Genomic DNA, 24,520 nt, shown 5'->3' with positions numbered 1-24,520 from the left:
TGGCACTATGATACACTGGCCACGAGAGGTCTAGCTCATTCTTTCCAGGCATGTTCCATTTCCCACGGTGCCTCACCTATAGTGAGCGCTGTCACCTCAGCTTGTTCTAGCCACACCTGCAGAAACATATTGTGGGAGTCTGGGCCTCTCAGAGCCCACACATGGGTTGCTGTTCATGCTCAGCCCCTGCTATATTCCTAGCACTGTAAAGGTTGTAAGTTACCTCTGGCATTGCTCAGAAAGGTGTTCTCTTGGGCTCAGGGCACAGTATGACTTTGCTAATGACATGGGACACAACGTATGTGGCTGCAGGGAGAATGACAGTCTATCTCTAAAGTGCTTTTTATCAACAGATCAGGACCAAAGATGCAAAGCAAAACCAGTTAACTGGTCTTTCACTGAAAACTTCAAGTCTCATCACAGCACAGAAGTATCCATTTGGTTAGAGTAACTTGAGACAGGAAAGTGACAAATGTTCAGCTTCTTTCTCTGCACCATGGCCTGATTTATACAATTTTTATATTTAAAAAAAAAAAAAACAGTGTTAGAAAGATTAGAGCCCTAAACAAGATTACCTGGGGGAGAATTTGAATACTATGAACTTGAAGGTATAACTCCACTCTTCATCCCTTTTCCCTCTAGAGCTCTACACCTCTTGAACTTTCTGCAAAAGTCAGGCTGGTTCTTTGTATCATTATCCGTACCCTATGGTGATTTAATTTCCCAGGGGTTGCTGTTAAGTCTGAGATTTGATGACCACTATAAGGATTAATTCTTACTTCATCAAAACAGGATTTCACTCTGCCATTGTTTTATTTCTGGACCTTTCCAGAGTTATGAACCAATGCATTAATTCTTCACAGCTTCTTGCCTTTGACTAGCTATAGCTATAACAACTTTTTTTTTTTTTTAAGGAAAGGTTACATTTAAAATTTTTTTTTAAAAAATCCTATTCCCCTTTTATACAGATTCCCCATTGCTAGGATCAGAATGAGCACTACTGGGGGTGAGGGCATTTCCGTTGCCTCATTGTGTGCTAAGCATCATTTCTGAAGATGTGCCAGACCCACAGACCACAAACTCTGTCACAGTTCCACAGAAAGCTCTTGTTGGGATAAAATATCTGGGAAAGACTTTCATAAAGAATGTGCTGGGGGTGGGGCAGAGTACATTGCTTTAAAGGATGTCTGATTTGCCTGTCTTCCCCTAAAAACGTATGTTTTAAACTCAACTGAGCCATAATTTAAAAACAGATGACTTCAACAGGACCATCTTCAAGTGATTCCTGATAGGAAAGTCCTGTTCCATCTCTGACACTGGGCTTTAAGGCAAAAGCACAGATGATTGGACAGCACCGAGTGATGCTCATGAGATCCTCTCTTTCCTTCTGGGAAAGACCTGAAGCTCCTTGATTTGGGGAAGCTTGATGTAGCACCAATCACCAATGGCCTTTGCATAGATCTGCCCTCAGCACCAGTTTACATCCTTTTAGTTTTCAAATGTGTGGTCAAACCATGCAATTCCCTGATGATAAACAAAGTATCCTGTAAAGAAGATTGAACCACAAATGGGTATAAAAACATTAGCGATGTGGAGATCGTTTTCTGGACTCAGTGGTACTAAGATTTTATATGCTAGAAAGATCCCACAGAGTAAGAAGAGAGACAGCATGTCATAAAGTAGGAGCCACTGTGTCCCTGATCAGGGTAGGCCAACCTCTGACCAGCACAAGAGGATTAGTTCTTGCTCACAGCACAGTCAATTGTGGGTTAGAGAAAGGGGTTTTTCCTTGAGGTGATGCAGAAGGCCAGGCTTCCTCCTGCTCAGACCTCTTGTAGGGTCCTAAAATCCTTAATATCTGGTATGGAGAGAGAAAGAGCAAGATGGAGGCCACTGGGAGGTTTTCAGGGTCAAGTCCAAGAGGTGGTATGCAGCCTCACATTCACATTCTGTTGGTCATAGTGTGGTCACATGGCTATGTAGAACTGCAGGGGATGATGGGAAATGTACTTAGTGTGATCAGGAGGAAAGGAAAATGGGATTTTGGGAAACAGCCATGGAGGCTTTGCCACACCCACAAATGCTCATGGAGTCAAGTGTTTGTATTTCCTTTGGAGAAGTAAAGGCAAATGATAGCTACTTGGTAAAGAAGGCCCTGAATTGACTTTTTAAAATAAATAAGAAATCCAGGTGTTCGCCCCTCAATACTACTTTGACAAAACAAAACTCACCAGCAGGCCAGTAATAACCTCTAACCTAAAGAAACAGTGCCTGAGTCGGGCAGTGGGAAATAGAAGTCAGGGGCTCAGTCTCTCACTGCTTCTGACCTTTGTGAGCCATTCAACTTTTGGGCCTCTGTTTTCTAAACCTGGGCCATTTGCAAAATCACTTTCAAAGCTGCCATCCTATGATGCTGAAGCATGTGCAGAGGCCACCCATGTTCTGCTCATATTCATGTTCTTGCACCTTTCCTGATGCTGTATCATTCTGCCAAGTAACCCAAGGAAGAAATCCAGAGTCTTCTACTGGGATTTAAGCCAGAAAGGTAGGACTCATCATGCAAAACAAAACCAGAAACTAAGGTCATTCTCTAGAGTTCATGACTCAACAGGTAATTGGGACAGGTAGCTTTTCCCAGGGATTGCCTCAGAAATTCCCTGGTTTAGAATGTTTATTTCTAGACCACTTCATTAGGATATGGAGATATATTTATTGTAATAAATATATCATGAGCAGACATGACCAAATTTTAGACTCTCCTAGCCATAGAATCTTGGTTAAGTGACTTAATCTCTTTTAGCCTGTTTCTTCATCTTAAACTCATAGATGTGCCTTGGAGGGAATTTATAAGGACATTTGCAAGTATGCATATGAATTACTATACACATGAAGTGCTTTAGAAGTATCAGTTCTGTAACTACTGTTGGTGGTTGTTGTTTATAATCAAGTTATATTATTGCATTTAGATTGATACTTTGGAACCTTTTGGGGATGAATTTAGTGGAATGGCCCGATGCCCTTATGATGCCAAACATGCCAACGTTGCGCTGTTTGCAGGTAAATGACCCGATTTCTTCTTATTGCATTTGCTTTTGCGTGTTTCAGCCTGTCGCTGAGAATCTGCTCTGGAGGATTCGTGGAGTCACAGTTGTAGCCTGATTCTCTGGTGAATACTGTAATTAAGAGTGCCTTTTCCATTTGAAATTGTATGGAAATTGTACTTTTGCTTCTCTAAACAAGTCTTTGCCACACTTACCCATACTTTTGTGTCTGTAGAAAAGGATAACAGCTCAACATTGAATATGCGATGGCAAGTTTGGGCTCAAATAATAGAAAATCGCACCTCAAACCATGGATGTGGTTTAATGTTTGAAGTCAGGTAGACTTTGGGATTGATCAACAACAGTATTATCCCCGATGCTGCTGCTTGTCATTTCCCGCCTCTGTATCAACTCCATTATGAGACTGGCTGCTGCCCCAATTAATGTCTTCTTATCTACATATAGAAAGGAAATGAAAAAAAGAACAACAAAAAAAGGAAACTTCTGGAATCTCACTCAGAGCAGTGAGGCCACATACCCATAAACTTCCAGCAAAATCTCACATATCATAGCCTGATTAAGCAATATGTCTGTCTCTGGTCCAAAGGTCCTGGTGGTTTAGAGGGTGATATTGATTGCTGAAGTGGGCCTGTACTCCCCCACCCCACACCTTCTCTCTGCTGTAAAAGATATAAAGAAGCAGCTGATAAGCCATCCTTTTAGTAGGATTTTTGTATATGACTGTGTTTTAATTAGGAATTTATTTAGGAATTCATTGCCAGCTGTGTGTGTGGAGGTGGGTGTTGAGAGAAGTGTTGGTATAATAGTGATTGTTATAGCATGTAATAAAGCAGTTAACTATAATTTCCATCACAACAGCTAAGAACTGGCACATCCTGGCTGTATAAGGGACTTTAGGGCTTTGATTATGAAACAAGATTGTTTCCCAGCTCCTTGAACTTCATCCTCAGAGTTACCCATTTGTGGGCCTGAATCTCTAGTCATAGATTGTAGAAACAGGAAGTTTCCTGGGGTTCTCCTTCTAAGTGAGAGCCTGCTTTTTAGAGAAACAGCACTTCACTGCCACAAAGTCTCCTAGACTAATTTGCAAGCATGGGCAGGAGCAAAGCCAGGGGCAAGAGGGCTTGAGCATATTCTAAAGTGCATACCTATACCAAATACCTCTCTGACTCTAGAACCTGCATTAGTTGGGACCTTGGAAGATGTGGGCTGAAGGAGAGATTTTTAGTTTAACTATAAACTAAAAAGAGAACTTGTAGCCTGAGGTAGAAATGAGAGATAGCACTGAGTGTTTACTGAGGCCAGTATGTTTCCAAGAGCTATTGAGAACAAATACACAAGATGAAACTATTATTTTCCCCACCCTAAGATGTACATCTGAAGAGTTTCCTGTTGGAATGTTTGAAATTTCATGAAAGCTCAGCCCTATTTGACTCAAGATCTGTACTGTGAGTGGATGGTGGCATAGCACCAACAACGGCAGAATAGTGTTCTGTTTTACAAGGAAAGTTCTGGTCAGATAGCAGTATTGAGTGTAAAACAGAGCCCTGGAGTGTTATTAAAAGGAGGAATAGCCATCCCTACACCCCACACTCCTCCCCATGTTCCACTGTCCCTAAAACCCAGGCCTATCTTTATGACATAGGGTATAAGAATATAGAATATATATTCTATGAGAAAGCTCGTGATTTATAGATATGTGTTTGTCAATGCAAAGATTTGTGGTCTGCAGATTTGAATAAAAATAGGATCAGAACTTCTTAATGTAGAGTTGCTAATTATGCAGATATCAAGATGGCTCTTTGTTAAATCTGAGCAAATTTTCATTATTTTAAGACCAAAGGTAAAAATAAATATCTTTGTTTAAGTTTTTATAATCTTCTTATTTTTAAATATGGTAGAACTTAAAAAGTACTATATTGTCTGTAAGTCACTTTGGCATATAATTAGTGGAAATATGTAATTCATTAAAAATAAATCCAAGAAGTCATTGTTTTTATTTTTGGATATAACTATTGTTTCTATTTAGTCTACATAGATTTTACTAACCTAGGACACCCCCAATTAGTTATTTGTTTGCAGAGTTTGCTAATCCAGGAAAGAACCAAAAGTTTTAGGGACCATCTCCAGTATTTATTCTCTTTTGCCTTGGGTATACCCTCAAGCATCCCTCCCCAAAAGAATAAGTTCTTAAAGAAAGGCCAGTTTGAACTCCGCCTCTCCCATCCCCTTTCTTCTTTGTTTTGGAATTTTGTTATTCATAATGTTTTCAGTTTGTGATTTGTGAAATCCTAAAGCAAATATCTGTTATTTAAGGTAGATTGGCAGGGCTTAATGAAGTCTTTTGACCAAATAAAGAGGAGTGCTGACCCTCAGGATAGAAGCAGGAATTTGGCCAGCCCCTTTGTGCTTATGAGCCTCCTCTGTTCAACTCTGCACACCTGCCCATGCTGAGGGCTCCCTTACCTCTGCCTGGACTTACATTTTTCAGTGATCACATCAGCTTCTATCTTTCCCTGGGCTCCTACCTAATCCAGTTTACCATGGTGTGGTGGCAATAGCAGCATCCAAGGGTCCTTGGCCTTGAGATTTCAGTCAAGGTCCATCTAATCAAGTGCAGCAAACAACATTTTTCATTCACTCTGTTCCCTGAGCTGCTGCTGCTTAGAAAAATTGCCATGCAATTTAAAAAATGAAAAATGTTTCATCTCTCATGATCCCAATTTAAAATGGTTAGGAATATGGGCCAAGTATTTTCCTAGCAACTCTTGGATTTCTCCCAGTTGTCCTATCTCATTTGCCTGATGTAGGAAAGCAATCTGGGGGATGTCTTCATTATTGCCCACCCCCACTCTCTTGCTTGCACCCGGTTCACCTCTTTTCTTTTTCTGCTAAGATGGAAAACTGTACTCGGCCACAGTGACTGACTTCCTGGCCATTGATGCAGTCATTTACCGGAGTCTTGGAGACAGCCCTACCCTGAGGACCGTCAAGCACGATTCAAAATGGTTGAAAGGTGAACAATTAAAAGAAGAAAGGTGTTTGGGGGGGGGGGGTACATATCTTGTGGGAGATATAGAGTCTGGATGGACCAGACTGTAAATTCATTTTAGTAATGGTTTCTGACAGACCAAACCATGTAAATGGCATCTTTCACCTCCACTGATTTATTTACCTCCCTTTTTCCCTTCCCATGAGTTTCTGGAGTATTAACAAAACTACCAGTGCCACAACAATAGAATCCGTCACATTCATCTTCCCCTGCCTGAAACTCTCATTTTGGAGTCCCACATGAAAAGAACTGAATAGTTCATTCACGAAAGAGAACAGGGATTGGAGGTAGTGGGGAGTAGGAAAGAAGCCATTCACATCCCTGTGAGTCAGGCTGACCAGGCAATGTGTACAAAATCCTCTCTGTAATATGGGCATTCCATTGTGGAAAATAAAATTACAGAGATTTGCAAAACCCATTGATTCTTGATTGTTGATTGCAAAGCTTCTGAAAGATATAATTTGTAGGCTTGAGAAGCCTTCTGAAATCACTAGCACTTGCAAGTGTGAAGTCATTAGAAATGGTTAGTGTTCACCAAATGTCTAATAGCCCTACACTTTTAATTAATAACATGTCTTTGGTTGCACTTGATTAAAATTCTCTTAACACTATGTGACATGTCCCCAATTAAAGTGTCTATTTGTCTACAGAACCATACTTTGTCCAAGCAGTGGATTATGGAGACTATATCTACTTCTTCTTCAGGGAAATCGCTGTGGAGTACAACACCATGGGAAAGGTAAGTGGGGAGGGTGCATCGGCTATCTTGAAGCCCTGTAGCCTTTTCAGAGCTATAACAAATTACAGGGAACCTCTTAAATATTTCTATTTAAAAATCCAACCAACAGATGTTTGGTTAATTTCATACCAAATTCCAAGTATCTCGACATGTGGTTTTCAGGTACAGTTTTCCTTTTTAATTGAGTTGCTCCTTAGGGAGACTAAATATCCAGTATCTTCAAGCAAATTGAGTCTTGATATATTTATTATTTTCTTTCTTGCAAAAAGTGATAGAACAGTGAGGGAATGTCTATTTTATTAGTTATTTTTACCAGAGAGTAGATCAAGGTCACTAAGTTGGAGGACACAAATAAAAGGCCAGGGTGGCTTGCACAATTAGAGGAACTCACACTCTAAGGATGAGAGTCAGGCCCCAGAGGCAGGCAGTGAGGATGGCAGAGATGGTGCATACAAAGTGTGCTTTTGTTTGAGGAAATAAAAAGCTAAGCAGTCTGTATGGAAATGAGTTTATGTGGCTGGGAGCTGATCCCCTGAAGGATTTATGGCTCTGTATTAAATGCCACAGCCTTATCTTTTAAAACATGCTGTTTCAGTGCTGAGTTTTCCTCTTTTTTTTTTCTTTTGCTACTGATTTTAGAAACACAATATTAAATTAAGCACCTTGTTGTTCTGTTTCTGTTGTCAAGAAAAGGCAAATTCTAGTACGATCTTCTCACAAAGTGCCTGCATCTCATTTTCCCTGTGTGTTTTTCCTCTGCAGGTTGTTTTCCCTAGAGTCGCTCAGGTTTGTAAGAATGACATGGGAGGGTCTCAGAGAGTCCTGGAGAAACAGTGGACATCTTTCCTGAAGGCTCGACTGAACTGCTCAGTGCCTGGAGACTCTCATTTTTATTTCAACATACTCCAAGCGGTTACAGACGTGATCCATATTAATGGCCATGATGTTGTCCTGGCAACCTTTTCCACACCTTATAACAGGTAACTATGCCCTGGCTGTGTTGACCTAAATCATTTCTTCCTGGCTCCCTTTTCCCACAGGGCTTCTCTTGTAATATGTAGTGTTCACAACTGACAGAAAATTTCCATTCACTCTTTGTAGCTAAGAAGCACTTAACACTTAGTTTTCATCAATGAATTAGTTGGAATTTACAAGCATTATTAAAATAGGATTTTAGGGGAAATAAATTATAACAATATGCTCTATTCATATTACTGGCATGTAAACACTTTTCATGTGTTATTCCTAAATCCCTCCTCTAATCTTGGAAATCTGATACTGTTGTTCTCTTTTTACACTCAAGGAAACTGAGCTTAAAATATTAGATTACCTGGTCCAGGTAGTCAACAATGGAAGAAGCAGTTTTGGAACTAAGAAATGTTTTTCCCATCTTAGCACATGTAGAATTCCAATGGACTTGTAATATTTCCATTAATTAGCTAGGTATCTTTTGAAGTAAAAACACCAGAAATATATTAAAATGCAACATTATGAAGTTTAGGATTGACATGAGTCTGTCTAGCATCCCACCCAGAGATCTAGTGACTGCCCTATTTGAGGAAGTCACCCTTGGGTGACCTCACTCAACAAATTAGATCATGGCCCAAATCCCAAACTTTGCTCTAGTGAGGATTTATAAGTCATCGAAAACTATACCTAGAGATATTGGATATCAGCCTATTCATTCCTATTTTTGTATTTGGTTAAGCTAAGACATGGTTAAACTAAGACACTAATAATTGGTCCTAGAGCAGTGAAAACTGTATGGATATTACAGAATAGAAGAAAAGTAAGGGGTCCCTGGTACTCAGCTCTCCATGAAGCTACAAAGCTGTCACAGGTCTAGCATTGTTGTGTGAAAATGATCCTAACGCTGAGTATGGTCATGAAATCTGAATTTCTCTACCATGTTCTCATCTCTGGGTATAATTTCTGATAGTCTAGATGGAATATCATCCTCTAAGAATACAATGTTTGTATTCTACTTTTTACAAAGACTCTTAAGAACTTGATGAGTGCTACATGACAGGTACAAAAATGATGAGACTGGAGGATAGCATCTAGAAAGAAGTGCTTAGGAATCAGGCAGAGCACAGAAAACAGCAAGCGGAAGGTGGAAATCATGCTCCTCAATTACATGGAGGGCAAGAGTCAAGAGTTTCCCACTGAAGATAAATGAAAATATGAGTCTATATTGCAGCAAGAACTACTTGATTAGATTTAGGTAAGCTTTAACCATCTGTAGGGATTTTTAGACTTGAGAATAAAAAAATATATATAAAAAATTTAGCTCTTGACTGTTCTTATATCAAAACCCATCTATCTAGGATTTTGTAGAGGCATACTGTATTTGTCAATGGGAATTCAAGGGCTAGTGGGACTTAAAAGCACATTTCTACTTTGGGGTTTTATTTTGGTTTTTAAAAGTATGAGTTGCTTTGTAATTAAAATCCCATAGTGGGTTCTCTTGTGTTATAGGTACTCCATTTGAAGTGTTTCTTAAAGGGTCCCTAGGAAATATCCACTGTGATGCTTATGCAGTCTCAGAAATTATATTTATTCAATAAAAATCAGAATATGGTAATCTAGTTTCCCATTTAAAAAATATGCATACCCATTTTCACTTATAAATTACAGTCCTTCTCTGGCTTTCCTCCCTCTGATTTTATCCCTTTCCACTCCATGTCCGCATAAGCAAACTAGCGTGTCAGGTTGTTTCCTATCCCTAAGGGGCTCTCTTTACCCTGAGGAAGAAATCCAAGCTCCTTGGCATGATATGCCAACCCCCTTGGGATGTGGCTCCCTTCTCTCTTCAGCTTGTCTTCCTTCCATCCTCTGCTACACAGCCTGTGCCACTAGCCTACAGAACCAAAGTCTGGTTCTAAAATGTGCTGTGCTCTGCATACATGATGCTCTCTGCCATGTCTGCCTGTCCAAACAACATCTGCACATTGCAACCCTGTGCATGCTCCAAGTCTTGGCTGAGTCACCTCCCGTGAAACTCTGTGCACCTTCTTTATGGGCTGCTTTTTACAAGATTGCCTTGGAGTTGTTATGATCATACTTGCTTCCACACTGAACTGTGAGCCAAATGAAGGAAGGCCTCTATTGGTCATGGGGCACTTATTGCTTTAGATTAGGAATTTCAGAAATACATGTTTAATAATCAGAAGTTGGAAAGAAGGGAATGGAGAAAAGATGACAGGAAGGAAGGTGAGGAAGAAACAAAAAGACTACAAATGATTCTAACCTTGGGAAGATTATAAAAACCCCAGATTCCTTAGTTATTATGGATGCATCATAAAATTTCTCAATCAATTTATCTGATGTTTCCTAATATGGAAGGTAAATATGTAAACTTGTTGCATTTAGGAGAGAAAGAAGTAAAGAATATCTTACAAAATTAAGTAAACAGGGCCAGGGATATAGCTTAGTCGGTAGAATGCTTGCCTTGAATGCAGAAGGCCCTGAGTTCAATCCCCAGCACCACAAAGAAAAAAGAAAAAAGAAAAAAAATTAAATAAACAATGCTAGGTTCCAAAATTCCAATGCAAATAGGGATCATTGTGTTAAATAGGCAATTCAGTGAATGTCAAATACATGTATGTATTCTGACTTTAAAATTCACCCTGTCACCTCGTTTTAAAGAAGCTTTTTAATCCTCTCCCTATTTCTTGCTTTATTAGTAATATTTCAGTAATTGTTATAAAACTAAACATGGCATAAAATTTTCCTAATCATGTACGAAGTGATTTCCATATCCTTTCAACATTTTGCAAAAAAACTAAATCTTTCTCCTGGCTGGATCCTGCTCCCACACTGCAGAGCGCCTCATCCCTTGCCCTGACTGCTCCCATCATGTAATGGCTCAGTACCTCAAAGCCTGATTAAACCTCTTGGCCAGCTGGTGTCTACAATTTATTTCGTCAAAATCAGGGAGTGATCATAGTCAAAACAAACATGGGTTCAAATGTAAACAGTATACCCAGATGAATGAATTATTCATGTCTTCCCACCATTGATTAAAAAACAAAAATGCCTAAGTCCTTCCAGGAGTGCCAGGCAAGGATGTAATTATAGGTGGAGATTACTGTCATTATTATTATTTAGCACTTTATAGAGTACTTTATTTGGAAAGTGATAATGTTTTAAGACTTAAATTATTTAATCTCATGCAAATTAACTGGAAATAAAAATTTAAAAGATACAGCAACTAATTTAAAATGTGTGGTCACCTCACAACCACCACCTCCCACCGATACCACATTCTTGCATCATCAGTCTTTGGCTTAAAGATCCAAATTCAAAGAAGCAATGTGTGGATAGTAGAGTCCTTTTCTTTCAAATTTTCACAAACATTGGAGATGCAGAACATTTTCCAGAGACTTTTTTATCTTTGAATTATTGATAGCAACATCAGGGAATTCATGAAATTTCTCTTACCCATTGAATAATTGTTCCTTTATAAACAAAAGTGGTTTGAGAGACAATGAAGTCATGAAGATTTTTTTTTATTTCTCTATGTGATTTGCTGTAAACTAGCTCTTGATTCGAATATGATTGACAGAAACATTCTTTTCATGAGTTAAGATCCCATACATCTGTAGTGTTCACAGTATGACTTTTAAATTCCCCCTACCTGTAATAAGAAAGTTTCTTAAAGTGTGTTTGCACTTTTTTGCATGCATAATGTTTGTGTAATACTTTGTGAAATGTCATGTTGCAGCATCCCTGGGTCTGCAGTTTGTGCCTATGACATGCTTGACATTGCCAATGTGTTTACTGGGAGATTCAAGGAACAGAAGTCTCCCGATTCCACCTGGACACCAGTTCCTGATGAACGAGTCCCTAAGCCTAGGTATGTGCTAATATTTATTTGGCTATTTTATACTTCTAGAAATGGGGGGAACTTGATCCTTTGACAGTGAACATCCTGTGAACTGCATTCCGGTATTTTCCTTGCTAGCCAGGCAGTTACAGATGCCAGAACAATAGAAAGGCCTTGGAGACCATTTGCCCTCATCCCCTTAACCAAAATCCAGAACTATCTTATAGACATACAAAACTATGACTCTATAGTCTCTTGCTTAACCTTTATGCATGTATTTTATCTAATGTAATAACAGAATGATAGGAACCATCTGATATAGCCAGTCCCATTTGCCTGTAATTGGGAAAATTGAGGCCTAGAGAGGTAAAGTATATTGTAAATTCACATAACTAGAGAAATTATTTTTGCTTCCCTCAATTTTACAGACTGATCTCTCTAATAATGTATGATATGTAAACGGTGTTTCCCTGGATTTGGGGATCAAGCTGGGTCAGAGTTGACTCTAAGACTCCAGGCTGAGGACAGAAACAGTGGACTATTAGGATATTTCTGTTGTGCCATGTTCTGTTTGTAGTCACCTCTTTGCAAATTGTGCCCTAAAATTTCTCACATGAAAGCCTATGGCCCAGAGACAATAGAGATTTATTGGTCCCATGTAATCTTTCTTAGGTCCTCCCAGGGAAACAGCTAATTCTAACTGAATACAAACAAGATGAAGCTCTACCCCCACTCCTGTGCCTTCCTGGTATGGGTTCCACATCCTCCACACATCCATTCCAAACTTGCAAACTAAGTTACATGGAAATAGCTCCACTGAATTTGCGTGACCCAGGAAAGAAGCCTAATGCCTTACTTTTTCATTTTGCTTTCTAACTTTCTACCCAAACCTCCCATCCTCCTGACATGAAATACCTATGAGTCTATGAGTGCATTTAATTGAACTAACTTAGATGCCAGTGAACTACTATACTCCAAGGAAACCCTCATGTCAGCATTCATCTTCATCACCTGAATTAACTGGTCTGTTCATATCTTGCTGCTTATGGAGAACAGACATAGTGAGAAAAACATGCTCCTGCAATCTCTGCTAGATTCTCTAAGTCATTGCCTGGGACTGTGAACCACCTTCCCAATAAGCAGAAAAGAGAAATTCAGGCAAAGGGATCAGGTTTCAAGGAATACCAGCTCTCTATTTGGTGTGTGAAGATGGTATCACTCAGCCATCACCACCAGGACACATTTTTAAATGATTTTTCCACCACGGCAGGGCAGAGGACTTGCCCACATGCTTCCACACGCGTGCCTGGTCCCTGTTGTAGACATTAGGATGCATTCACTGGAAGGCTGAGTTGGCACCATGACACAGTAGACATGTGGCAAGGAGGTAGGTCATGTCAACATCGTGAGAACCCCAACTCCTCTCCTGCACTAAGAAGCAACCAGGTGCCTGGGCTCCTGGCTTCAGTGTTTCCCAGTCTGATTTTGCTGGGAAGTTCCTTCACTCCTGAAACCATGGATTTTCTTGTTCAAGTGCATTTTGCTATATTCAATTATGAGGAAATGAACTTGCAGGAAAGAGTCTTTATTATAATTGATTTTTTCATACCTGCCAAAATCACATAAAAATAAAAGCAGTAATTAAAAAAATTTTTAAAAAGCCCTCAAATTCTGAGTCCCGTGTAATGAGAGATGGTTACACTGAGCCTTGCTGGTATGTATCCTGGTGACTTTCTGAACATCTTTTCTACACTTATGGAAAAAGTCAACTAACTCCTCCCTTTGTAGAACAAATGCCCCCAAGAACCTCTTGCGGGGTTTTGAGTAAGTAGAGCCATCCCTGGGATATGTGCAGACCACAAACTCACTTGTTTAGAGCTCCATCGCTGTTTGCTGGGGTTCATTTGTACTTCTGGAAGCAAGCCAAGCTGCCCCAACATGCAGCTGAACTGAGCTGGTGAAGGCTCCTTTATGGAATGAGGAGGCAGCCCAGAGGAAATCTCAGCGTGTTGTATTTGGTGGCATTCTGCATTGTTCAACTTCCTTCTCTTGCCTGCGGTACATTCTCTTTCATGCCAGATGCTTAGAGAAGCAGTTCATTGAAAGAATTTGCCATAAGGCATGAAATAAACCCCCTCCCTCCCACCCTTTGTTTCATTGTAGGCCAGGTTGCTGTGCTGGCTCATCCTCCTTAGAGAAATATGCCACCTCCAATGAATTTCCTGATGACACCCTGAACTTCATTAAGACTCACCCGCTCATGGATGAGGCAGTACCTTCCATCATCAACAGACCATGGTTCCTGAGAACGATGGTCAGGTGGGTGCCAAGCAAACCATGTCCAAAATGGATTTCTCTGACTTTGTTTCATGCTCATAGAATCTATCAGTGGTTCATGCTTTGAAATGCCACAAACATCTTCTGCTATCCTGGGCATTGATTCAGCTATGAAATGCTGGCAGGTTGGGTGGATGCCATCAAATCCCCATAGCCACATTCCCAGTGAGAAGAGTTCCAATATTTTCAGGCTAGTTGTACACATGCCAGCAATTAGAGGAAAGAAAGATATTTCCTTCCGGGTTTCATTAATCCAGTCTGTGCAAAAATAGAGGAGTGGTGAAAGAGAACCAGTGATTGGATGTGGATACCTGTTTGGGTGGTTATGGTGGCAAAACATGCTGCAGATCTCACATGAGCATGGCCCCTGGATTATTAACTGTCAAACAGCATGTGTACCACATTTGCAGAAGTATGCCAGCATGAAGGGTTCATATTTTAGTATTAATTTTCTGAAGTGGTGGGCAAAGGAGATCTATAATAACATGAAGTATTCTTCCTTTTATTTATTTAGAGCTTACTTTTCAAATAGTACAATAGGTTTTCCCAAGTACCAACCAAGTATGGCAGTCTTCAAACAAATGTTAATTTATCATCATTTTTATACCCTGTCTTTTTTGAAAGATATTAAAGTATTTCGATAGCTCTTGGCTATTAGATAGGAACTGTGGTATATAATTTGCAGGAAGGCTCATGATTTCTGCCATGGTACTTAGGATAAATACATGTCTATGGCAGGCTGAATAACCAAGGGATTTCAGAGAAATCATGCCCAGTAGGACTTACTCTAGGCACCCGGTTTGGGTTGCTTGTCATTATATATATTAATAGTGCCATCAACTCTCCACAATCAGAACTCTTACAGCCCTCTCTAACAATCAGAAAACTATCTAGTCTAGCATTTTGTTGATGAAAGCTTTGTACCTCAGAGGAAGAGTATGAAGAATGGTAGCTATTGCTTTTCAACCTTAAAAGGATTGTTAAATTAGTTCACTTATTATTTCTTATCCTCTCCATGGGAGACATCAGTCTTTCTTTGTTGATCATGAAAAGGATCATTGTTGAGTGGTTTCAGATGGTTAGGGGTATTTATTATGGAACTTGGCCTCCACAACACACATACCTCTTTTCTCCCCTTTGGAGGCATACTAATGCTCTGCATATGGATATAAAGGACCAGAACAGCTTGAGAGAATTATTTATATGCATATATTTTTCCTGAGGTTATTATTGAAAGCTATGTCACAATTGAAGTGGAAAAGGGGACACTTATTGATAGACCAACAAAGAGATTAAAAAATGTGATTCTATAATTTTAGATACCGCCTGACCAAAATTGCAGTAGATACTGCTGCTGGGCCATATCAGAATCACACTGTGGTTTTCCTGGGATCAGAAAAAGGAATCATCTTGAAGTTCTTGGCCAGGATAGGAAACAGTGGTTTCCTAAATGACAGTCTTTTCCTGGAGGAGATGAGCGTTTACAACCCAGAAAAGTAAGTAGAGTGTTTGATCCTTTCTTAGTAATAATTTGTTTTGCTTTATGGCCTCCTTTCATTCAGAGAAAATCATGACAGACTTCCATTTTATGCATTTGTAGGTGACTTTTCAAGCTGTTAGTAAAAAAATCTCTAAACACATTAAAAGCATTATTTTTTTTTCTGGCCATTAATGTGTGTGTGTGTGTGTGTGTGTGTGTGTGTGTGTGTGTGTGTTTATAGATGCACATGTGTGTGCATGCCACAGAATCTGCTTCACCTTTAGTTAGATCACATTGAGAGATCACCTTGTGAACGGGGAAGTGAGGTGTGAGGGTGGTGGCAGCAAAGAGAAAACTGATCCAAAGAACCTATGAATGATATTATTATGCCCCCCAAAACTAGATGCAGTTATGATGGAGTAGAAGACAAAAGGATTATGGGCATGCAGCTGGATCGAGCCAGTAGCTCTCTGTACGTTGCATTCTCCACCTGTGTGATCAAGGTTCCTCTTGGCCGCTGTGAACGACACGGGAAGTGTAAAAAGTATGTATTTTGCTACATTGACAATTAGAAAATTCTGCTATGCTTAGAAAGGAGTCCTAGGTAGCTGACGATCATCTTCTTCCCACAGAACCTGTATCGCCTCCAGAGACCCATATTGTGGGTGGGTAAAGGAAGCAGGTTCCTGTGTTCATCTGTCACCCAACAGCAGGTAAGGAGCCTGAGGTATGGGAGAGGTCAGAGTGGCCTTTGGCTGTGACATATTCTAGATGTGGGATTAGCTGCACTCACTCACAACACCAGCACTCAGCCTTCTGTGCACACACCTCAGCCACAGGACTGTTGGTGTTATCTTTCCCATTTCATAGACTCCCTACGGCATCATATGTGGCAGATTTCCAACTGAATGATCACCCTCACATGATTAAAAACACACAGAAAGGAAACACAGTGGGCTTCAACGTATTCCCTGGAGAGAGGGACAAGAAGGTGCCTGCCTTGATCATCACAGTGCAAGAACAGCAGAGAAAAGGAGCAACAGGATACCAATTAGATTAGTGAGGGGTTTGTCCAGCCATCGCAAAAACGACTCTTATAATTGACTGTACAGGGCTGAGAAGAAATTGCAGAGCATTTGTTAAGCCACACATTTATGCTGCAAGCATGGCGTATACATCCAATAAAGCTTCCTCCTCTGCCAAAGAACTGTTGACCCTATTACTCGTTAGGCAGTCAATCAATTCTTGGCAATTCTCCAGTTAGTCAGCTAGGACAGTCTACCACGCCTGTGATTTTAGTGTTTAAAATTGTTACCCTAGCTTTAAATACTTAAATGGTATTGGCTAAGACCTTTCTTTTTATGCTTTGACCTCAGTAGATGTGAAATCCAAAATAATAGTTGGAAAAATATTCAATTCATCTTTGACAGGTTACAGCAACTCAAGTAAGGTGCCATATGGCAGTACAGGGCTTTCCTTCAACAAAGCTATCCCTTGAGCCTTCCCAGATCCAAAGGGCAAACAACCATTTTCACATAGCTCTGAGCCTCCTTTCCTATTTTAGAATAGCTAGACAAATTAATAGAAGGGCATAGCTGATGATCACCACCTGCATAATTTGAGGACAAGTATTCCCATAAACACATATAATGATAACTGTCAAATCTGACCTAGAAACTTGATTTAAGCAAGGAGTTGACTCACTATATATTATTAGCACAGCTTTGCTAGTAGCAATGTTGTCATATTATAGAGTTAGAAATTTGTGTCTTTTCGTGGGATCTTACAGGTAGAGGAGAAAGATCATAAAACCTGGGGAGGGAAGCTAAGAAATGACTTACCTTTTCTTGTATATTCAACGTGTGAACAGAGATATAAAGATATATTATGAACTATTTTTAATCAACACCAGAACTCCAAAATAGTTCCTTTAAGGCCTGCATACATATTTCAATGACTGACATTGCTCAAAACATGTGGAACTCTGCTTGGAGAGTCGGCTTCAGGGCCTGATGAATACTGGCTTTCATTACCACTAGAAATCTTTATCCTTTGAAGATGAATTTGATTTTTAATGCAGAAAAAGACATTAGAAACTAAACATGATGGATTATTAGATCAAGGTGTGACATTCAAAACAGTTTATATGGCTTACAGATAAACTCTGAAGGCATTCACAATATAGAAATTTCAAGTGTATTATGGGAATAAGCCTTGTCCAAAAAAGGGCAGATTCCTTTGGCTGATACTGGTGTGTTTTATTTTAAAAATCAAAATATTAGGTATTATTAAAATTGATTTTGTTAATGTCATATAGCTTGTATAACCCATTGGTGGCCTTAATGGACTTATAAGAACATGGAGCATGCATGGGTGTAGATTCCTGAGGACTAGCACAGGGCTGGCAGTGAGCAGAAATCCTAAATGGTCCTAGCACAATGCACCAGCAGGTTCTGTCTCCACTCAGGCCCCACATATCCACCGGCCATTTGTACCTTTGAACACTTCAATATACAAGTTTCTGCTAGGCAAAGAAATAGAAAAAGGTCTCGGAAGGCAAGAATAATAGTGAAAGAGAAACTAGGGAAGAAAAGACTCCTTTTTAATTTATAGTCTTCTGCATTGCTTATATGAAGAGTGTTTTTTTTAAACATCTAAACTTTTTAAATGTTTAAGAAATGCTCAGGGAACTAAAAAAAGAATATAAATAATTTTACAAACTAATTAACTCCCTGAATAAGATCTGAATTAACTGCTTAAACCATGGATTCTCTTTGGAGATTCACATAGGATTCATTTCTATAAACTTCAGAGATAAATTTTCAAGCTGTTATCTATTTCTTTTTTGCACCTGCCACTCGGTTTATCAAACTGTGTTACTTTCTTTCATGAAACTTAACACTCATTCCTGAATCGTGGCTCAACTTATTTATTGTGTTTGTTTCTGTCTTTCTTTGTCTTCCTTTTTTAAAGACTGAATTTTGAGCAGGACATAGAGCGTGGCAATACAGATGGCCTGGGAGACTGTCACAGTAAGTAAAGCTTTTTATCCATGTTCGTCTATGAGTGAAGATGCTTTTATCACATGGCCTAGAAACATTATCCCACACATGGACTGAATGCAGCTGATGCTGAAACATGCATAAACAGAAATTGTCTTCTAAATATCAAGTAAAGAAAGTGAGGTGTGTAAAATCCAGTGTGGTCAATATTGTTGCTATAAATGCTGGCACCCAGGGCTGGGGTTGTGGCTCAGGGGTAGAGTGCTCGCCTAGCACATGTGAGGCCCTGGGTTCGATCCTCAGCACCACATAAAAGTAAATAAATAAAACAAAGGTATTTTGTCCATGTACAACTAAAAAAAAAATAAAAATAAATTGAAAAAATAAATGTTGGCACCCATTTTATGGAACAAATTCACTCTAGAAGATATTAATTATAGCAAAGCAGTAAGTTATGTCAGCATTTCCATTACAAAATGACAGTTTTGTTTTCTTTAAAAATGTGCTATTATACTGTAACTTTTAGCCAAATAATAATAAGATTGATCATCGTGCTCTAACTTTTTAATTGAGACTGTTATATCCTTTTTTGAACATATTGACTAACAAAAGTAATTGTTTTTTAAAAATAGATTTATGTATATTACCATTTGTGGTAGAAAAAACTTTCAGAAATAACTCATAAGCACAAAGTGATTCAAAATATCATTTTTATAGGAATTAGCTTACTGTGCCAATCTCAGAGTCCTCTGTTATTAAATGGTAGCATTTTATTTATCTATGACAACTAGACAGAATTACATATAAATTACAGTAATGATAGTACTGTCCTGTGTTGTTTTATGACCTGACTAATATCAATAGTCTCCTGAAAATGTTTTATTAATACTAATTTAAGGAATAATGCCAAGCTCTTAGAAAAATGTTTAGTTTACAATTTTTTAAAATGTTACATATGCTGAATTTCAAAACAACTTGCATTCACAATGGCACCAAAAATTATCTCCAAAGGGAATGAAACTGTATTACTTCTGATACTTGATTCTATAATGAAAATCTTGGAAATTATTCTAAGTCGTATAGCCATGAGTATGGAAATTTCAGACTAACCTGTCGCTCAACTTTCTACCTTATGCTTTTCTACAGATCAGATATAATCAAATAAACAGGACTAATCACAAATTCTTTGCCCTATATAATTTTTTGTTTACAAGGATAGTGCAAAAAAAAAAATCCTTATGTGTCTTCATATGCACAATTTACAAATTAAAATTAGCATAGGAGATAGTGTCATCACCAAAATGTCTGTCACATGCACATGTACCTTAGTCTGTAGTAATGAGACAATATGAGGTTTGATCACTGCACCTTAATTGTCTTGGTGCCTTATAGCTTAAGTTTTGGGGGAAACAGGTTTGGGTTTGGGGGAAAACAGGTTTGGAAACAGGTTTAATTAACTCACTTTAGTAAACCATTTTCATATTTTTATGAACTGGTGATATAAGCATCTGTAGAAAAATAGCAGTGTAGTTTTGGATTAAATCAGAAAAATACATTAAGAATGTAAAGATTGCTGTGCCTCTAGAAAGTGTCCACTATATCAATAGTCTCACACCCATATCTGTGTTCTCAGGCAGAGGAAGCTAAGGAAACCTCTGTATACAGCATAGGGGAGACCCTTTGCTTTTTATTCCCAGGATCATTTCAACAGTCAAGACCCCTACGCCTGCATTTGTTCTTTCTAGTGCATCCCCAACCTTGAACTCCCTTCCTGAGCACCTTGGGGTCTCACTCAGGGCAAGAAGTGAGCTGCACCTCTACCTGCCTGTCTTTCCCAAGGGCTTCTCTTCTCCCTGTGCTACTAGAACAGGAACTACTTGTATTAGACATACCTATTCATATATAGGTGTTCAGAGAGGAGTTAGGTAATTGGTGCATGATGACTGTTTAAAAGGACCTTAAGAGGAAATGAGGAGATCATAAGGAGCCAGTGTCAGAGGCTGCGTAACACGCTGAGCAAACCAGTGACCTGACCCAGAAACACAGCACACACACATATATATGTTGCTTTAAAAGCGTGTGGGTTTGATTTTTTTTGTTTTAATTTCCAAACTGAAACCCCTGCTGAGTTCAGAACATTGTGATACTGGACTCTTCTTTCTAGCATGGTCATGAGAATGAGAAGAGAAAATATAAAGAAAAGTTCTTTCTTTAAGCATGTGGTGCAGGTGCCTCTTATTTTATTCACATGCATGCCATTACCAAAACGACATTAAGTAGGACTTGAATTCTCAGAATCACTTGTGATCACAGTGACCATTTCCTCTGCTGGACTCTTGGATTTTCCCTGCCTCCTGGCAGTGACTTTGAGGAAACTCACTTGATGGAAGAGATACGGATGTGTGAAATCAGACCTAGTATAAAGCACCTTAGGTTCTAAGCAGGAATTAAGAGCACTTACTCAGTATCGGGGCTTGTGTGTTGGCATAGTTCTGATTAGCTCATTCCCACTTATTATGTAAGTCACACTAAGCAGAGTGTGAAACATCAAGTAACCTCCTCCTCCCTTTTGTCTTTCAGATTCCTTCGTGGCACTGAATGGTAAGGAAGATATTACTGTCATAATTTAATATCAGTGGAAATCTATCTGAGAAATCCTATTTCACTAATCCTCTTGAGCATTTTCAAACCTTAGGTTTCTTTTTAATTAATTTTTTATCCTCATTATTTTTTATAGACATTTCAACTCTTCTACCAGATCATGAAATGTCTTACAACACAGTGTATGGTCAGTTTATTGATATATAATTTTTTTTTATTCTTTAAGTCACTTATACTGTGGTAGTTTATAGTTTCATTCCTAAACATCGTGGACCAGATTCTTTGTTACTTCAGAGCCCCAATTCACTAAAAATTATTTATAGATTTCACTGTGCTTCAAAAACCACTCTGCTTATATGAGATAGTTGATGTGGGAGACTGAGTCCTAAATTTTTAATCCATATAACATGAAATATGCCAACCTTTGGGAATTTGGTGAATATATTTAATGAGTTCTTCAAGGAAAAGAAACTGCTTTTGGATAAGTATATCCAAGATAAAAGAATATTGCTTATAACTAAAATAGACTATATAGCTCCTCAGCTGATAGAGAATACCATCCTGCAAAATGCTGGCTCTCAGAACTATACCTTCCACAGGGGAAAATCTATACCAGGTATAGACACCACGTTCTTATTAGGCAAAATTTTCCAATGTAGCATGAAATTGGTCATCAAAATTTAAGCTCACAAAAAGTATGCATATTTAAACATATCTTCTTTCTTCAGAGAATATACAAGGAAGAGTGACGCAGTGGAAATGATATGCAAACAGGATTTATCCCATTGTTCTCAGACTGAAATACAGGAGCATTATATTAAACACAGCTACAAAGTCCATAAACAGAATATTCTGAACTCTTGGTGCAAAAAGTTGAGATGAAACCATTCCATTTAGATTTCTCAAATGTACCACCAAATATTTATTAAGTAAACAATCCATGTGTTTTTAAAAAATATCAAATGAAAAACATCTGTGCAATGGCAACTTTATGCTTTTGCATTTTAATGGTGACAAGAGTTCAGCTATTTATGCTTTGTATGCTTAAGATATGCAACAAAGGAATAGTGACAGGAGAGTATTTTAAATAAAGGGGTAGGTAATAAAAGAGACTGGGACAGTTAAGGCAAAGAAAGAAAAACAGAGGTAAGAAAGGAAAGCAATGAGGATGTGGGATTCAAAGAAATGGTTGAAGATGGCTACAAATGTGTTCAATAGCTCCACGTAAATGTTCACTCCCTGGGTCTGATTAGCATAAATAAAAAGCCTCTTTGAAGTCTTAAAGATCATCTTATGAATTGGAGCTGTACAATATGGAAAACCGTGCCTGGTTTCTCCTGACCAGCCCGTTGTGAAGTGAGGCAGGATGGAGTAGGTGAGCCCACAGAATTTATCCACCTTTAACATTCTCTCATCTACAATTCAAACCAGAATATTGAACACTATAGACTCAAAGAAAATCACTCAGGAAGCACATGTCATCTAGCTTAGCCTTAAGCCTTCAAAAAGAAAACCAATTTAGCATCTGCTCTTTTCCAATATCATACTTTACAATCATTTCTGATAATTGAATAATCTTTATCAGATATTGAGAAATTCAGACCTTCAAACTAACTGAACCAGCAACCTCCCTAACGTTCATCAGTTATCCTAAGACCAAATTTAACTCCCAGGCAATTTCTTATATAGATAGAATAATTAAACCATAAAATGCTCTTCATGAACAAAAATCACTCTTCAAGCTATGGCTTTCTCTCTTATTTCCTTTTCAAAGGAAAGGTACCTTTTAATTCTTCCATATTAACACTTTAAAGGACAATGTCCATTCATCCTTATCTCTTGATCTATGGTTTCTGTAATGAAACTAAAGTTTCAGAATTTTCCTATCAGCTAATGATTCTGCCCATTTCAGGCTGAATATATTCAGTGTGAAGGCGTTAGGTGATTAATTGACCATTAAAATGAATGATGGTCTAGACAGGATGTACAAAAATACAGGAGACTTTTGAAACATATAAGCTATTATAAGAGATACCTATTTTGAAGTTAGTAAACCCAGAAGAGATTTAATTAACTCATCCAGCAAATATTTGGTATGTGCAAGGCAGTGGGCTAGATGATATATTTGTAGCATCAGAGGAAAGATCAGATTGCTATTTTTATGAGCACAAATATAGACAAGAGAGTCAATCCCAAAGTCTAAAGTGCACCCAAGCTGTTTCTAGCTGTGCTCTTTGCAAGTCCTGCTTTCTGTGGCTAAGTGCAGACCCATACAGCAAACCCTAAACCACAACTGCCCATCTCAGGAAAAAGGATCATTTCAATAAACCTTGCAAACTTTCTATTGGCAAAAATTGTATGCAAACCAGTTACAAATACAAGTACCCCTTTTAGTGAATTGGGTCCTGATTTTTTTTTTCCTTTTCTCTTCCTCTTTATTGATTTAGTGTCTCTTCTTTTATGTCTATTTGACTACAGTCATTGTTAATAGGTTAGAGTAGTTCAAAGGGTCTCTAACCTCTAGAATCACAATGACTTGTAGATACAGAGAAACAATGTGATGTGCTAAACTTAACTTTTTAAATATATCTATTTCTTTGTGTTCTTGAAGTCATGTAGTGTAAGTTCTGTTGATTAAAATGTAATCTTTCTTATTGGACTGACAAGACAAAATTGTAGGTTGTAAATCTATTGACATATAACACCATAGCCACAAATGATTGCCTATTTTCATAGCACTATTTTGGTTACAAAGTCTCTTAGACAATACATAAGAATAATATAGCCTCTAAAATCAAATTATAAGAAGGAATATGAGTGATTTCCTTATAACTTTTTTTTAGCTTGAGGATATAATAGCACATATCTTGATTCAAACTGAGGACTGCTGCCTAAAATTTTAATGTGGTGATTCTAAAATTTTTGAGAATCAGGTATTGCTTTCCCTGATTGTTTAATTCACCACTAGCACGTGTTCCTTATCCTCAAGCAAAAGTTTAAAAGATTATAAACCTTATGCAGTTCTGTTTTTTTTTTCTTTTGAATAAATCAGATACATTGTTTCTCTAGATTTACATATAGAAAATTGAGATGTGGTGGGTATTAGACTAACGCTTTAGTGATAGGAAGAAGAGGCTGATTTCTCACATTTATGTAAAACATTTTCCTACCTAACTACCATCTGGTCCGCATTAATTTCCTCTCATAGCCATAGCTTTCCATTACCAATGAGTTTTCCATGTATTTGCAGCATATGGTCCAGGAAATCTTTCTACAGAGAATGTGTCCCTTAGGCATATATTTCCCCTAGATTACCATATTAAGAAATGTTCTCCCTAAACCATACTTATGGCATTACCATAAAATTGCCCCTTGAACACACTTAAATTGAAAGTGTTCAAAATGCATATCAATTCAGG

The 24,520-nt window shown here is 38.4% G+C and overlaps 1 protein-coding gene across 4 annotated transcripts in view; it reads left to right on the top strand.

Annotated features, from left to right (window-relative positions):
* Positions 1-24,520, top strand: part of SEMA6A (semaphorin 6A) — a 126,506-nt gene that overhangs the window by 76,894 nt on the left and 25,092 nt on the right. For 3 of the 4 annotated variants that reach the window (XM_081289517.1, XM_081289515.1, XM_081289516.1), the window contains 11 exons: positions 2,967-3,057; positions 5,959-6,078; positions 6,765-6,853; positions 7,616-7,833; positions 11,580-11,711; positions 13,845-14,000; positions 15,338-15,514; positions 15,902-16,042; positions 16,131-16,211; positions 18,472-18,530; positions 21,081-21,101. In XM_081289517.1, the coding sequence (XP_081145643.1) occupies positions 2,967-3,057; positions 5,959-6,078; positions 6,765-6,853; positions 7,616-7,833; positions 11,580-11,711; positions 13,845-14,000; positions 15,338-15,514; positions 15,902-16,042; positions 16,131-16,211; positions 18,472-18,530; positions 21,081-21,101 (1,285 nt within the window). Of the gene's footprint in view, positions 1-2,966; positions 3,058-5,958; positions 6,079-6,764; positions 6,854-7,615; positions 7,834-11,579; positions 11,712-13,844; positions 14,001-15,337; positions 15,515-15,901; positions 16,043-16,130; positions 16,212-18,471; positions 18,531-21,080; positions 21,102-21,237; positions 21,289-24,520 lie in introns of all 4 variants that reach the window. The other variant, XM_081289518.1, reaches the window with a different exon arrangement.

Source organism: Spermophilus citellus (genome assembly GCF_964194105.1).
Source record: "Spermophilus citellus genome assembly, chromosome: 1".
In the NCBI taxonomy this organism is placed as follows: domain Eukaryota; kingdom Metazoa; phylum Chordata; class Mammalia; order Rodentia; family Sciuridae; genus Spermophilus; species Spermophilus citellus.
The sequence above is the reverse complement of the archived record's forward strand: the minus strand, read 5'-3'. Positions and strand labels throughout refer to the sequence as shown.